At 43.5% G+C, this 16,243-nt stretch overlaps 1 protein-coding gene across 3 annotated transcripts in view; it reads left to right on the top strand.

Annotated features, from left to right (window-relative positions):
• The window catches only part of LOC129869589 (zinc finger protein 644-like), a 32,827-nt gene extending 16,859 nt beyond the window's left edge, over nt 1-15,968 (top strand). For 2 of the 3 annotated variants that reach the window (XM_055944119.1, XM_055944120.1), the window contains 7 exons: nt 317-3,382; nt 3,688-3,895; nt 4,123-4,333; nt 4,502-4,700; nt 7,757-7,882; nt 10,332-10,437; nt 14,829-15,968. In XM_055944119.1, the coding sequence (XP_055800094.1) occupies nt 331-3,382; nt 3,688-3,895; nt 4,123-4,333; nt 4,502-4,700; nt 7,757-7,882; nt 10,332-10,437; nt 14,829-15,267 (4,341 nt within the window). In that variant the 5' untranslated portion in view covers nt 317-330 and the 3' untranslated portion in view covers nt 15,268-15,968. Of the gene's footprint in view, nt 1-316; nt 3,383-3,687; nt 3,896-4,122; nt 4,334-4,501; nt 4,701-7,756; nt 7,883-10,331; nt 10,438-13,732; nt 13,799-14,828 lie in introns of all 3 variants that reach the window. The other variant, XR_008761992.1, reaches the window with a different exon arrangement.
• Nucleotides 15,969-16,243: the final 275 nt, after the last annotated feature.

The following is a 16,243-nucleotide window of genomic DNA, read 5'->3' as shown; positions in this document are numbered from 1 at the left end:
AGAAGAGTATTGTGGATGAAACTCTCATTGTGTGGAACAATTGGAGAGAAAGTAGGCAGAGCTGACACTGAACACTGACTGATTTTCTGTGTGTATAAGAATAATAATTGTTTGTTATTCAACATAATATTAGCCTGCATTTTGATTTTGAACCAATACAAGTGTTATGGGTTGGGCTGTATATATTTCCATTTGCCACATTTAGACTTGTTTTAATCATCCATTTTTCATCGCCTTTAGCCCTCAAAACACAATATAAATTATTGAGTATGTTTTAAGCTGATTTGGTGATTTTTCTCTGTTTCTCTCTTCTCAGAACATACTGGGGAGATGGCTGATATAAAGCCAAATGCACAAGAGGACAAAGAAGGAGATGTGGTGGAACCAGTGTGTAACAGCTCCGTTGCCACTCAGGAGCCATTACAGCGTCACACATCCTCCCTTAAGAACAATGCTGCAAGGTTGTCAGAGCAGCTGTCCTCTGACAGACTCCCAAACCCTTTAAATGGAGCACAGCCCAGTCCATTTGTACCCAGCAGTGTCCCTGCTTTTCCCCACACAGCCCAAGCAGCCCATTCACTACCTTTCGTAGCACTTGTTAATGGACCTGCTTCACACCCTAACTCAGAGGAGAGCTGTGGCCGGAACAAAGACAGCACAACGCCCAACACTGTCCTGATGGAGGCCCAGGACGCCCAACTATGGCAAGCAGGGAGGGACACAAGCCCTCAGGTGTTACCGCCACCCAGTGAGCTTCAATCAGAAGCCCTGAAGAACCTAGCAGGGCCAGGGCCTGTTCTGAAAACACTAGCCACCACGCAGCCAGAGGCCAACAACACGTCACCATCTGACTCTGGGGAGAGTGAGGCTGAACTGCCCTACCAGGCCCATGACGCCACCTTGTCAGACCACAGTCCACAGCCTCACCAAACGCCAATTAACCAAATATGGACGGCTGAGGGAGTCAAGGCTAGCGCTAGATCTATATGGGACTTAAACACCACAGAGTCCTCTGAGAGCTCGTCGGACGGTTCTGACGGGGCTGACTCACTACACTGGGATTCTCAGAAAGAGCTCATACGGGTGTTGTGGAACAATCGTAACGTTGACAGCAGCTTACAGGAAAACGCAGTGGGAGTGATGCCTCAGCTTACCAGCCAAAGACAGAGGAAGCGTAAAATACACCTGGTGGGTACGTCAGGCTCTCCTGAAAAGGTTTACAACAGCAGCTCGAATCACACCTACAAAAAGTGGCATATTGAAGAGGAGGAAGATGATGACGAGGATTTTGACATCACCAACATAAATGATGAGGATTTCCCTTGTAAAAAGGCTGATGTACAATCTTCTGTGAATTCATGTCAAGAGCATCCCAGTGACAGTCCTGTAATCATCAAGAAACTGATTATAAGAGCAGATTGCCACGAAGACAATCACTCCGACTCCCTCTTTAGTAGAAAGCCCAAGCAGCTAAAGACAGAGCAATCCGAACAAGAACCATCGTTCTTCCCATGCACAAAGTGCAATGTTAATTTCAAGGAGAAAAGGCATTTGCATAGACATATGATGTATCATTTAGATGGGCATAATCATCAGATACGCCACCACGAGAACGTTCCAAGGCCTTTTATATGCAGGGAGTGTGGGCGTTCGTTCCGCGATCGCAGCTCCCTCCTCAAGCACATGATTATCCACCAGGAGAGACGGGAGAAACTTATGGAGGAGATCCAGGGACTCAACAAACTCCGAGACGAAGGCAGGAACGCCAAGCTGCAGTGCCCGCAGTGTGTGTTCGGGACCAACTGCCCCAAGACGTTTGTCCAGCACGCCAAGACACATGAGAAGGACAAACGTTATTACTGTTGCGAGGAGTGCAACCACATGGCCCTGACAGAACGGGAGCTTGAAGCACACCTGTACGCGGTGCACTGTGACACACTGCAGTACAAATACAAGAACATGATCAAAGATGAGGAGTCAGAGCTTCCTACAGATAACAATGAAGATAATGAATCAAGATCTGTTCTGTTTCACTGTAAAGTGTGCTCTTTCAGCACCCAAAGTCAAAATGACCTGAAGAGCCATTGTGACCTAATACACCAGTTTTGTGAAGATAAATGTGAAAGTCCACTGTTTAACAAAGCATCTGACCATCAAGATCAATATAGGCTAGCTGGCCCGTCCAAAAAAGCAAATTTAAAACTCCTACAGCTGAAGCAAAAGTTCTGTATTAAAAAGCCTGCTTTCTGGAAAAGAGCAGATTTGCCCTTTTGGTCTGGTGCTGACTTTTACACGAGAAACAAAGCAGACGCACAGAAGTATTACAAAGATCTTACAGCCTCCCAGTTCAAATACAGTCTTGGCAGCTCAACAAACAAGCTGTCACCATCTATGTGGAGGAGCGACAAGCCAAGCAAATTATCTCCCAAACCAACAGAAAAAATAGACGTGACAACAGGTCTCCCTTATGTTGAGGAAGACAATCAGCAATACAACCATGTCATTTCAGGAATCTCAGAAAGAACAAAATATCCCTCAAATGTAGATGTGTTGGTTACATCCAAGACGGCTAAAACAGGCCAGATGCTAAATCATAGCTATGACTCTGACAAGAGTCAGGGAGATAGCAACGACTTGACCTGCAGGAAGTCAGAGACCCAAGCTGTTACCCGAAAGTCTCCATCCAAACGAAAAATGTCCACACCCTTCCGCAACACTGTGGAGAAGGTGGTTGATAATGATTTTCCAAAACTGAACCCAAAGTTAAAAGAGACTACCACTCCTGAAGACACAGAATATGATGATTATGAGGACACATATGACTTTAGTGCATACACCAGCGAGGCTACAGCCAATTTCCTGGATAGTAGTGAGAATGAGAGGAACCCCTATGCCCGTAGCTACTTCATACGCAGACAGAGGGGTTCTTTTGTTAAAGAAGATCCTGCACCTGCTGCTGATGTCGGCCATTTTGAAAAGAACGCTACTCAGGCTGACCACCATTTTGAAAAGACTAAAGTCAAGGAGGGGGAGTATGACAGCGATGACATACAGAAGCTTATCATCAAAGAGGAGTGTATAGAAAGCTCAGTGTGTGACGATTCTCCGGAGTCACCCACCACCACCAAAACACACAACCAAAGTCTCTCCTATGAGTATGACGTCTCCCCTCCATTTGGGTCAGAAAGAAAGTCCTGCCCCTATTGTCCTGCTCTGTTTGAGTCTGGGGTGGGCTTGTCCAATCACGTGCGAGGGCACCTGCACAGGGTGGGGCTGAGTTATGATGCTCGTCACGTGGTGTCACCTGAGCAGGTAGCTTCACAGGACCGACAGCCACGCATACGCAGGAAGATACCCTCTGTGGCACGGAGGATCAAAAAAGGTGAGCAACTTATTATATTTTCCCTGTCTTTATTCAATTACTTATTGTTTCCTATTGTACTGTAATAGGGTAATATGTAATAAAAGTAATCTGTAATCACATCTAACAATATTTGTGACTGTTTCTTTCACAGTCAAGTGTGTCATGTTATTCTTTTATAGATAGTGTGTAATATTCAAAGTTATCACAAAGTTGCATAGTGATTTACCTAGATCGCTCTGGGTAAAAGCGTCTGCTAAATTACTAAAATGTTAATGTAAATATAGATATTGTGTTAAAACCTTTTTTTAATCTTCATGTTACAGCTGAGAAGCCGGAGTCTCAGGCGGAGCACACCTGTCCCTTGTGCAGTGGCTGGTTCGACACCAACACGGGCCTCTCCAATCATGTGAGGGGCCATCTAAAGCGGATAGGGAAGACCAGCACCAGCACCAGTAAGAGTCCAGTGTGTATCCTTAACGAGCTGCTACAGGATGAGCAGGAACACCAGAACATCCTCCAGACCCTCAACAGGTACTGTAAACAATTCCTCCACAAGTTACTGTTTACACCTTTTAGGGATGTAATAGAATATTCTATCTTATATCAGCTATATATTTATTTTGAATTTGTCTTCATTTTAATGTATTTTTCATTTTTTCTACTCTTATGGCATTGTTCTTTTTCATGTACCTCTCTGGCTATATGTTGTGACTAGTGTATTCTATATCATTGTTGTGTTTCATTTGAAATCTGAACAGGAAGCAGTTCCTCTCTCGACCAATCATCTCCCAGAAGTTCATCGGGAGTGATGGGCTCTTCCTGACACCCACAGGGTTCCCAGTGAAGATCCAACATGGCTGCCAGCCAGGCCAGGATGGCAATTCTACTTCATGGGGGCCCAGTGCAACTACACCCAGGCAGGAGGAATTTAAGAGAGAGGAGTTATTTTCTGAAAGGAAGAGTATAGAGGTACAGTTGTTGTGTTGTTTTTTGGTGCTATGTTCTTTTGTGTGATGTACTTTTACTCTTAGTTAAGTTGCTTATAGTTACATCTTTTTTTATTCTGTAAGTGTCCTTGGGTATCTTGAAAGGCTCAAGTAAAATGTATTATTGTAATTAATATTATTATTATTACAGATACGAGGGGTCAGTGAACCTTCCCAGGGCACTTTAGTAGAGCTGCTAAGGAAGAGGAAGTTGGACAAGGAGCAGGAGCAGCTGAGGGATAACAGCAGATCGTATGATGCAGATAGGAATCACTTTACTGTGACCAAAGAGAGGTTTGAGGAGAGACAGAACCAACAGGCCAGCAATCTGGAACCACACTGGGCCCAAGGTAAGCAGATTCACAACGAATTTCTATACAAATCAGAATATCAGCATTTTAGAGCACTTTCAGAACTGTTATGAGACAGAGGTTGAGATTGTAACATTTCAAATTGGTGACATCATGGTAAGGTTGAAAATTACTTTTTACATGTCTTTTTAGCGACCAGAAAAAATAAGACTTTTTTATTGTAATTAGATTTTGAACAGTGGATACAAGGACCTAGATAGCCAAAATATGATTATTTTTTTTTGTTTTCTGGGAAGTAAGAGTGAAAAACTATACAGTTAAAAACTGAGTTACTTTATCTGCCAAATATATTTTATTTAATGGTACTGATTATTGTAGTGCAACAAGGCCCCTCTGTGACAGCAAAACATATATGACATATGATCAGTCTGTTTCAAGTGATGTAGAATCAAAGAAGACAAGAAAGCCAGTTATGCCAGATACATGATGGATAGAAGTGACAGACAGCTTTATTAGCTTAATTGGGTCACCAGTCTGTTCTTTTCACAGTGTTCTATTATTATTCATAGGTTTGATCAGTTTAGTCCTTTGCAGATAGGTATGATTATTTTAGGTGATCTTTACATTTACATTACATTTTTTTACATTTTAGTCATTTAGCAGACGCTCTTATCCAGAGCGACTTACAGTAGAGTGCATACATTTTATTACATTTTACATTTCATTACATTTTACATTTCATTACCTTTTTTACATACTGAGACAAGGATATCCCTACCGGCCAAACCCTCCCTAACCCGGACGACGCTATGCCAATTGCGCGACAGAGCCTGGGAGCGAACCCAGCCCAGCCTGGGCGCGAACCCAGAGACTCTGGTGGCGCAGCTAGCACTGCGATGCAGTGCCCTAGACCACTGCTCCACCCGGGAGGACACTTTAGAATAGTTTTATTGAGTGCAATGATACAGAGTTAAGATAGTAGTTTACCCTCTAATTACAGTAGATCAGCTTGCCATAATGAAACACAAACTTGTCTTGTTCCGCAGCTGTTTTGTCTGTTTTATTACCTGTACAGATTTTCATTGTTTACAGGCGCGCGCTCATGTTAAATCACAAAATGTCATTCAAATTGAGCTTCATTAAATATGTATGTGAGCATCATCATAATACCCCAGTACTCTGTCTGTTCTTCTGTCAGCAACCTTGAAGTCACCAGGAAACAGTATTTTTGTAACGCACACAAAAATAATAAATTGGCTTTGAAATTGAAATTAAAACCTGTCACGTCCTTTTGATGTGGTTCTGGGAGCACATCAGCTGTGTTTACACACCTTTGTTTAATCTCTGTCCAAATAACAGTTTCCGTCCGTTTTGCAGAAAGATTAATAAAGATGTCTAAATCAGATATGGGAGCCTCCCGAGTGGCGCAGCGGTCTAAGTCATCACTATAGACCCGGGTTCGATCCCAGGCTGTGTCACAACTGGCTGTAACCGGGAGTCCCATAGGGCGCAGCACAATTGGCCCAGCGTCATCCGGGCTAGGGGAGGGTTTGGCCGGGGGGCCGGCTCTGTAGTTGGCTCATTGCACTCTATCAACTCCTTGTGGCGGGCCGGGCACCTGCAGGCTGACCTCGGTCGTCAGTTGAACGGTGTTTCTTCCAACACATTGGTGTAGCTGGCTTCCGAGTTAAGCGGACGCGTGTTAAGGAGCGCGGTTGGGTGGTCATGTTTTGGAGGACGCATAACTCGACCTTCGCGTCTCCCGAGCCTGTTGGGGAGTTGCGGCGATGAGACAAGATCGTAATTGAAATTGAGAGGGAAAAGGGGGTAAAATACAACAACAAAAAATATATTTAAAAAATATGGTTTTTTTTTTATGTCCATCTCAATTCTAATGATTGGCCGTTCTGTGGCTGACATTGTTGAATGTCATAGTTACTTTTTACATTATAGCTGAAGGCTGAAACCTTAAAGGGAGAATAGACTGACTCTGACATTCAGATTTAATCATCTAACTAAGGCTTTTACGCCATTTTGGTGTAATCAGTGTTATGTTAAATGGAGATTTAACACATACAGTGGGGAGAATACTGTATAATATATACTTAAGCTTCTTTAAGGACATTAGTTAATTAACCAAGAAGAGATTCATTTTGCACATGCAATTGTTGCAAACGATTTGCAGGTAATTTAAATAACCTTTAGTGGCTTGTCATGGTTAAAAAACACCTCCGTAGCAGATGTTTTCCCCCCTATTAGGTGTGAAATGAATGGGAAGCTGTCGCTACAATTTTCACACCACTGCCAGTAGCTTCAGGACAGCCTGCATAGAAACTTCGTGTGGGCTTGTCATCCAATCAAATCTGCTCTAAAGGGTGTACAGAGAGACCTTTCCTAATCAAACGCTTTTACGATTTAACATGCTCTAGATGTAGCCTGTAGTGACATGCAAAACTATTGTAATTCATGTGCAATATTGACACAATCAGCACAGTATGAATTTCTTATCATAGCCTAAATCAAATTCTAAACCCAGGTGAAAATAGGCACCCTGGAGTCCTTAGATTGTGATAAACATTACTCTCAACAATACATCTCCAACTGCAGAGTGCAAAACAGATCCTTCCCATATGAAAACAGATGGAGGGAGAGGTGTTGGCACTCAGGGAATAGCAGTTTTACTTCATGTTCATCTCTATGTGCTCTGTTGTCACTTTTAGCCATATTTCTTCAGATTTTTCCTTACAGTCACCTCAACTCACCTCCAGATTATATTTGTCAAAGACGCTCATCAAAGACCCTGAAACCAAACAATTTATTTAGATGTAATGTGTGTAGAAGTTGAACAAACAAAATGTCTCTAATGGAAGGTAACTGTTAATGAAGTAAAAAACGAATGGAGCGAGGTAATCCGGAGGCTTAGGGGCATTTGAATAAAATGCTATACTCTTGACACTATTTCAAAGGCATTCCCTTGCAAGAAAAGTGTTGTTAAGGAGTGTTTGGAACATATTTTACATTTTGAACTGAACTTGTGTGTGCTTTGCTTTCTTTTGAAATGTCTCTCTTTCCCTTTCACATGTCTCACTTTCCAGAGAGAAATGAATCTAATAAGAAGATGTGCATTCACTGTAACACAACCTTCCCCAGTGCTGTTAGCCTGTCCAATCATCTTCGCGCTTACGCACGCAGGAAGAGGGTTGCCATGTTGGAAGGAACAAGTAAGTTCTCTAAGCCTGGTCAGAAAAATCAAGAAAATAAAGGCACATTTCTGAAATTACAGTATTGAATGTTCCTTGTATTAAATGTACAGAACATTGTGTCCCAAATGGCCCCTTTTTCTATATAGTGGACTACTTTTGACCAGAATTCAAAATCAAAATTAATCAAAATTAATCCACTATATAGGTAGTGCTCTGGTCCAAAGTAGTCCATTATGTAGGTAGGGCTCTGGTCAGAAGTAGTCCACTATATAGGTAGTGCTCTGGTCCAAAGTAGTCCATTATGTAGGTAGGGCTCTGGTCAGAAGTAGTCCACTATATAGGTAATGCTCTGGTCCAAAGTAGTCCATTATGTAGGTAGGGCTCTGGTCAGAAGTAGTCCACTATATAGGTAATGCTCTGGTCCAAAGTAGTCCATTATGTAGGTAGGGCTCTGGTCAGAAGTAGTCCACTATATAGGTAATGCTCTGGTCCAAAGTAGTCCATTATGTAGGTAGGGCTCTGGTCAGAAGTAGTCCAGTATATGCAGTTGAAGTTGGACGTTTACATACACTTAGGCTGGAGTCATTAAAACTTGTTTTTGAACCACTCCACAAATTTCTTGTGAAAAAACTATAGTTTTGGCAAGTTGGTTAGGACATCTAGTTTGTGCATGACATAAGTAATGTTTCCAACAATTGTTTACAGACCGATTATTTCACTTATAATTCACTGTATCACAATTCCAGTGGCTCAGAAGTTTACATACACTAAGTTGACTGTGCCTTTAACCAGCTTGGACAATTCCAGAAAATGATGTCATGGTTTTAGAAGCTTCTGTTGGGCTAATTGACATCATTTGAGTCAATTGGAGGTGTACCTGTGGATGTATTTCAAGGCCTACCTTCAAACTCAGTGCCTCTTTGCTTGACATCATGGGAAAATCTAAAGAAATCAGCCAAGACAAAGCCAAAATGTGTAAACCTCCACAAGTCTGGTTCATCCTTGGGAGCAATTTCCAAACTACTGAAGGTACCACGTTCATCTGTACAAACAATAGTACGCAAGTATAAACACCATGGGACCACTCAGCCGTCATACCGCTCAGGAAGGAGACGCGTTCTGTCTCTTAGAGATGAACGTACTTTGGTGCGAAAAGTGCAAATCAATCCCAGAACAACAGCAAAGGACCTTGTGAAGATGTTGGAGGAAACAGGTACAAAAGTATCTATAGCCACAGTAAAATGAGTCCTATATCGACATAACCTGAAAGGCCGCTCATCAAGGAAGAAGACACTGCTCCAAAACCGGCATAAAAAAAGCCAGACTACCTACGGTTTGCAACTGCACATGGGGACAAAGGTCGTACTTTTCGGAGAAATGTCCTCTGGTCTAATAAAACAAAAATAGAACTGTTTGGCCATAATGACCATCGTTATGTTTGGAGGAAAAAGGGAGAAGCTTGCAAGGCGAAGAACACCATCCCAAACGTGAAGCACGGGGGTGGCAGCATCATGTTGTGGGGGTGCTTTGCTGCAGGAGGGACTGGTGCCCTTCACAAAATAGATGGCATCATGAGGAGGGGAAAATGATGTGGATATATTGAAGCAACATCTCAGACATCAGTCAGGAAGTTAAAGCTTGCTCGCAAATGGGTCTACCAAATGGAAAATGACCCCAAAGATACTTCCAAAGTTGTGGCAAAATGGCTTAAGGACAACAAAGTCAAGGTATTGGAGTGGCCATCACAAAGCCCTGACCTCAATCCTATAGAAAATGTGTGGGCAGTACTGAAAAAGCGTGTGCGAGCAAGGAGGCCTACAAACCTGAATCAGTTACACCAGATCTGTCAGGAGGAATGGGCCAAAATTCACCCAACTTATTGTGGGAAGCTTGTGGAAGGCTACTGAAACGTTTGACCCAATTAAACAATTTAAAGGCAATGCTACCAAATACTAATTGAGTGTATGTAAACTTTTGACCCACTGGGAATGTGATGAAAGAAATAAAAGCTGAAATAAATCATTCTCTCTTATTATTCTGACATTTCACATTCTTAAAATAAAGTGGTGATCCTAACTGACCTAAGACAGGGACTTTTTACTAGGATTAAATGTCAGGAATTGTGAAAAACTGAGTTTAAATGTATTTGGGCAAAGAGTATGTAAACTTCCGACTTCAACTATAGTGGTCAAAAGCAGTCCATTATGTAGGTAGGGCTCTGGTCAAAAGTAGTCCACTATATAGGTAGGGTTCTGGTCAGAAGTAGTCCACTATATAGGTAGGGCTCTGGTCAGAAGTAGTCCACTATATAGGGAATAGGGTGCCATTTGGGACACAACCTGTGACTCTCTCTGTCCTGGTGTCAATCAGTCTTCAGAGTTGTACGGAGTAAGTCTGTAGTAAGTTGGTCTGTAATGAGTTGGTCTCTACTGACTTGGCCTGTACTGAGATGGTCTGGGTTTTCCAGCCTATTCCTGTATACAGAAGAAGCCTAGGTTGAGGGCTGGACCAAAGAAGAAACTATTCTCAGCTCTCCCACCTGCTGTTGAGGAGATGTACAGACTCACCTGCAGGTATGTAGGAACACAACAAGCTTCTCTGTCTGTTCTCTTGTTGGTTTTGTTGGTGTCTTGATCTGTTGTGCGTTTCATCCTGTGGCCACAAGACACAAATATATCCTGGATTACCCTTTTAATACTGTGAAATGGTCATGTATCAGTTTTAAAATATGCACTACATGGCCAAAGATATGTGGACACCCCTTCAAATTAGTGGATTCAGCTATTTCAGCCACACCCATTGCTGACAGGTGTATAAAATCGAGCACACAGCCATGCAATCACAATAGACAAACAGTAGCAGTAGAATGGCCTTACTGCAGAGCTCAGTGGCACTGTCATTGGATGCCACCTTTCCAACAAATCAAATCAAATTTATTCATAAAGCCCTTCTTACATCAGCTAATATCTCAAAGTGCTATACAGAAACCTAACCTAAAACCCCAAACAGCAAGCAATGCAGGTGTAGAAGCACGGTGGCTAGGAAAAACTCCCTAGAAAGGCCAGAACCTAGGAAGAAACCTAGAGAGGAACCAGGCTATGAGGGGTGGCCAGTCCTCTTCTGGCTGTGCCGGGTGGAGATTATAACAGAACATGGCCAAGATGTTCAAACGTTCATAGATGACCAGCAGGGTCAAATAATAATAATCACAGTGGTTGTCGAGGGTGCAACAGGTCAGCACCTCAGGAGTAAATGTCAGTTGGCTTTTCATAGCCGATCATTCAGAGTATCTCGACCGCTCCTGCTGTCTCTAGAGTTGATACCAGCAGTTCTGGGACAGGTAGCACGTCCGGTGAACAGGTCAGGGTACCATTGCCGCAGGCAGAACAGTTGAAACTGGAGCAGCAGCACGGCCAGGTGGACTGGGGACAGCAAGGAGTCATCATGCCAGGTAGTCCTGAGGCATGGTCCTAGGGCTCAGGTCCTCCGAGAGAGAGAAAGAAAGAGAAAGCGAGAAAGAGAGAGAGAATTAGAGAGAGCATACTTAAATTCACACAGGACACCGGACAAGACAGGAGAAATACTCCAGGTATAACAGACTGGCCCTAGCCCCCGAAACATAAACTACTATGGCATAAATACTGGAGGCTGAGACAGGAGGGGTCAGGAGACACGACGATACCCCCGGACAGGGCCAAACAGGCAGGATATAACCCCACCTGCTTTGCCAAAGCACAGCCCCCACACCACTAGAGGGATATCTTCAACCACCAATTTACCATCCTGAGACAAGGCGGAGTATAGCCCACAAAGATTACCGCCACGGCACAACCCAAGCGGAGGCACCAACCCAGACAGGAAGATCACGTCAGTGACTCAACCCACTCAGGTGACGCACCCCTCGTAGGGACGGCATGGAAGGGCACCAGTTAGCCAGTGACTCAGCCCCTGTAATAGGGTTAGAGGCAGAGAATCCCAGTGGAGAGAGGGGAACCGGCCAGGCAAAGGCAGCAAGGGCGGTTCGTTGCTCCAGTGCCTTTCCGTTCACCTTCACACTCCTGGGCCAGACTACAATCAATCATAGGACCTACTGAAGAGATGAGTCTTCAATAAAGACTTAAAGGTTGAGGCCGAGTCTGCCTCTCTCACATGGGTAGGCAGACCATTCCATAAAAATTGAGCTCTATAGGAGAAAGCCCTGCCTCCAGCTGTTTGCTTAGAAATTCTAGGGACAGTTAGGAGGCCTGCGTCTTGTAACCGTAACGTACGTGTAGGTATGTACGGCAGGACCAAATCGGAAAGATACGTAGGAGCAAGCCCATGTAATGCTTTGTAGGTTAGCAGTAAAACCTTGAAATCAGCCCTTGCCTTAACAGGAAGCCAGTGTAGAGAGGTTAGCACTGGAGTAATATGATCACATTTTTGGATTCTAGTCAAGATTCTAGCAGCCGTGTTTAGCACTAACTGAAGTTTATTTAGTGCTTTATCCGGGTAGCCGGAAAGTAGAGCATTGCAGTAGTCTAACCTAGAAGTGACAGAAGCATGGATTATTTTTTCTGCATCATTTTTGGACAGAAAGTTTCTGTCAGTTTGACAGTCAGTTTCTCAAATTTCTGTCCTGCTAGAGCTTCCTCAGTCACCTGTAAGTGCTGTTATTGTCAAGTGGAAACGTCTAGGAGCAACAGCCGCGAAGTGGTAGGCCACACAAGCTCACAGAACGGGACCCCCCGAGTGCTGAAGCGCGTAGCACTTATAAATCGTCTGTCCACGGTTGCAACACTCACTACCGAGTTCCAAACTGCCTCTGGAAGCAACGTCAGCACAATAACTCTTCGCAGTTTGGGGAACTGTTTCAATATGACAATGCCACATGCACAAAGCGATGTCCATACAGAAATGGTTTGTCAAGATCAGTGTGGAAGAACTTGACTGGCCTGCACAGAAGCCAGCGGCACCAATGTGTCGGAGGAAACACAGTACAACTGGCAACCGTGTCAACGTGCATGCGCCCGGCCCGCCACAGGAGTCTCTAGAGCGTGATGGGACAAGGACATCCCGGCCAGCCAAACCCTCCCCTAACCCGGATGACACTGAGCCAATTGTGCGACGCCTCATGGGTCTCCCGGTCGCAGTCGGCTGCGACACAACCCGGGATCAAACCCGGATCTTTAGTGATGCCTCAAGCACTGCAGTGCCTTAGACCGCTGCGCCACTCGGGAGGCCCCAAAACTCCATATTAATGTCCATGATTCTGGATTGAGATGTTTGACGAGCATGTCACCACATATTGTATTGTATGAACAGTGTTGCCTCCTCAGATACTAAGTAGTAGGGGTGTAACTGTACATACCAAACTGTTCGGTACCAGGACCTCGGTTCGGTCTGCCCTGTGAACCCTAATGAATACATTAAAAAACTATATTTACGCAATAAAAACACTAGGCTTATAGGCTTCTGCCTCTAGAGTAAAGCAAAAAACATTTCAGGCTATTCCGATAAAACAACTAGAGCCTATGCACATGTTGTAATCAAAATTCTAATCTTAATTTGCGCATTTCATACTGTCCTTTTGTGAGGAACTAGTTCTGTACGATGGTGAGTGGTTGGGTCGATAAACCAGAATTGGAGTATCCTCCATCATCGTTTAAATCTCCAGTTTGGGAACATTTTGGCTTCCCAGTAGATTACAATGGCGATGGACAGAGAGTTGTGGGTGCAACGTTAACAGTATGTTTCCACACTCAACGAGAATAGCCTATACAGCTCAAATATGTTGACACATTTACACCGATATTACCCCAGTATACCGGAGCAAGACGGAAACGCAAATATACAATAACTCAACATCGTCTCCCCTCTGCATTCAAGCTGATTCTGATTCTGACCGGACCAAAGCTGATTCTGACCGGGCTAAAGAAATTACAAGAGTGATAGGTAGGCTATGTTTATATTTTTTACAGCCTTTGATTTATAGCTGCGCATATGCACCCATTCTCGGAGGTTGAGAATAGAGGGTTTCAGCACCTTGTGAAAGTGCTCGAACCACGTTAAAGTGCTCGAACCTTGTGAAAGTGCTCGAACCAACTTCCCTCTTGCATTGCACCCATTTCAGAAAACATGTAGTACCCACTCTATATAAGCAAACCAAAGCCTAAGTTTACAATGAATTGCACGCATTGACCACCTATCACATTACCCCGGAGTGGTAGATGTACCGTGCTACAGACACAGCCTCATTATGAGATTCACAAGTGCATATCTGGTACTGAAGTTGCATGGTGCGTTCGAATCAAGTGGGAAATGGGAATTTACCACATATGACTGGGGGGAAAAATGTACTTTAACGCCCCTCCAACTGGTATATACTAGTGGGAAACTCGTCTATCATCCTGAGCACCCACTTCTCCCACATGGTATCCTCTGATGTCACCTACTAAGGAAATGGCTTCTATAACAGCATTTTCAGCAGTTATATGCAACAACAAAACATTTATGAAAAGCAATCTATTTATGTGGTTTTTGAACTCTATCATTTGTTTACAAGCATGATATCTTTACTTTTAGTGTATGGTTGACACAGCTTGTTGGCCATTAGACAATCAACATTTCTTAACAAGTTCAATCACATGAATGCATCCAACTGGTATTTATGGTAAATTCTGGTAAATTCTCACCTCCTACATGGTTACAAATGCAGCATCAGAGTGGAAACTTGAGAGGCCCAACATAACAATCCGGTCACAACAGACAATGCAAGTAACATTGTGAATGCTGAACATTGTGAATGGCATTTCATTTTACCACAGTCCCGAAACCAAACCGCAATACGCACCGAACCGTGGGTGTGGTGAACCGTTACACCCCTACTAAATAATATCCATATGTCTGCAAACCAAACCAAACCTAACCTAGCCTAGCCTATCCTACCTCAACCAAACCTAACCTAGCGCTCTCTCCCATGCAGATTCTGTGACCTGGTCTTCCAGGGTCCTCTGTCTGTCCAGGAGGATTGGATCAAGCACTTACAAAGACACCTCATGCACACCAGTGTCCCTCATACAGGGGCTGGCATGGTAGAGGTCCTGGGACTACACAAAGAGATGTCCTCCTTTCCCCCCCAGCAGCACCCCTGTCTGGAGCACCCAATGTCCAAATTGCACCCCACAGCTCACAAGCCACTGGAGCACCATGAGCACCTCTGCTTGGAACACCCCTCTCATCATGATCACCCCTTTCCCCAGCAGGAGCCTCCCTTGCCCAATGAGCACCCCGAAACCCACGAGCACCCTGAGCCACATGATGAGCACCCCTTGCATTATGCATATCCCTCATCCAATGAGCACCCCAGCCTGGAGCAGCACACGGCCACGCCCCCTCCGGAGCTTCTTCCAGTGGCTTCCTGAGCGAAAGGGTTGTTTACAACATTTTCACTTTAGATCTTTATCCTGCACATGTAAATATGGATAGATACATAGAAATATATATATAGAGATAAATACAAATATTCTAAAGCTATATATATGTTTTTCTTAATATGCACATGGACCTACTAGCCCTTCTCTCTATTTTATAAGACCGGTATCTATACGATACTGTAGATGATAGATCTTGCTACTTAGACGTACAGAATTTACAGTTACAGAGAATTCTACTTGAGATGCAAAAAGGCCAACAACATTCGCTGAAGCTAGAACAGTTGTCAGTTCAGAACCTTGTATCTCAACTTTTTTTACCTAATGTATGCAGTGCAGTGCTCTTCTACGTTTAAGTGAAGTTTTACTTACAGATAATCTTGCCATATTGCAACATGGACGCATGTTAAATGTGTCTTCTTGTTTCCTTCTTTACACTGTTTAGCAGTCAGTCAGAACTTTGAACCCAATACCAATGGGGCGGCAGCTAGCCTAGTGGTTAGAGCGTTGGGCCAGTAACCGAAAGGTTGCTAGATTGAATCCCTGAGCTGACAAGGTAAAAATCTGTCGTTCTGCCCCTGAACAAGGCAGTTAACCCAATGTTCCTAGTCAGTCATTGTAAATAAGAATTTGTTCTTAACTGACTTGCCTAGTTAAATCAAAATAAACCAAAAGAGACAACTCACACCTCAGCATTGTGATAATGGTAAATGCTTTGCCCATTACTTTGAGGATATTCTCATTGACAAACATTTAAGGAGACAGCTTGATAAGATTTGAATTTACACAATATGTACAGTACCAGTCAAAAGTTTGGACACACCTACTCATTCAAGGGTTTTTCACACATTTTTACTATTTTCTACATTGTAGAATAACAGTGAAGACATCAAAACTATGAAATAACACATATGGAATCACATACTAACCAAAAAAAGTGTTAAACAAATCAAAATATATTTTATAT

This window comes from Salvelinus fontinalis, chromosome 14 (genome assembly GCF_029448725.1).
Source record: "Salvelinus fontinalis isolate EN_2023a chromosome 14, ASM2944872v1, whole genome shotgun sequence".
NCBI lineage: Eukaryota > Metazoa > Chordata > Actinopteri > Salmoniformes > Salmonidae > Salvelinus > Salvelinus fontinalis.
Note: the sequence above shows the minus strand (reverse complement) of the source record. Positions and strands in the feature narration are given on the sequence as shown.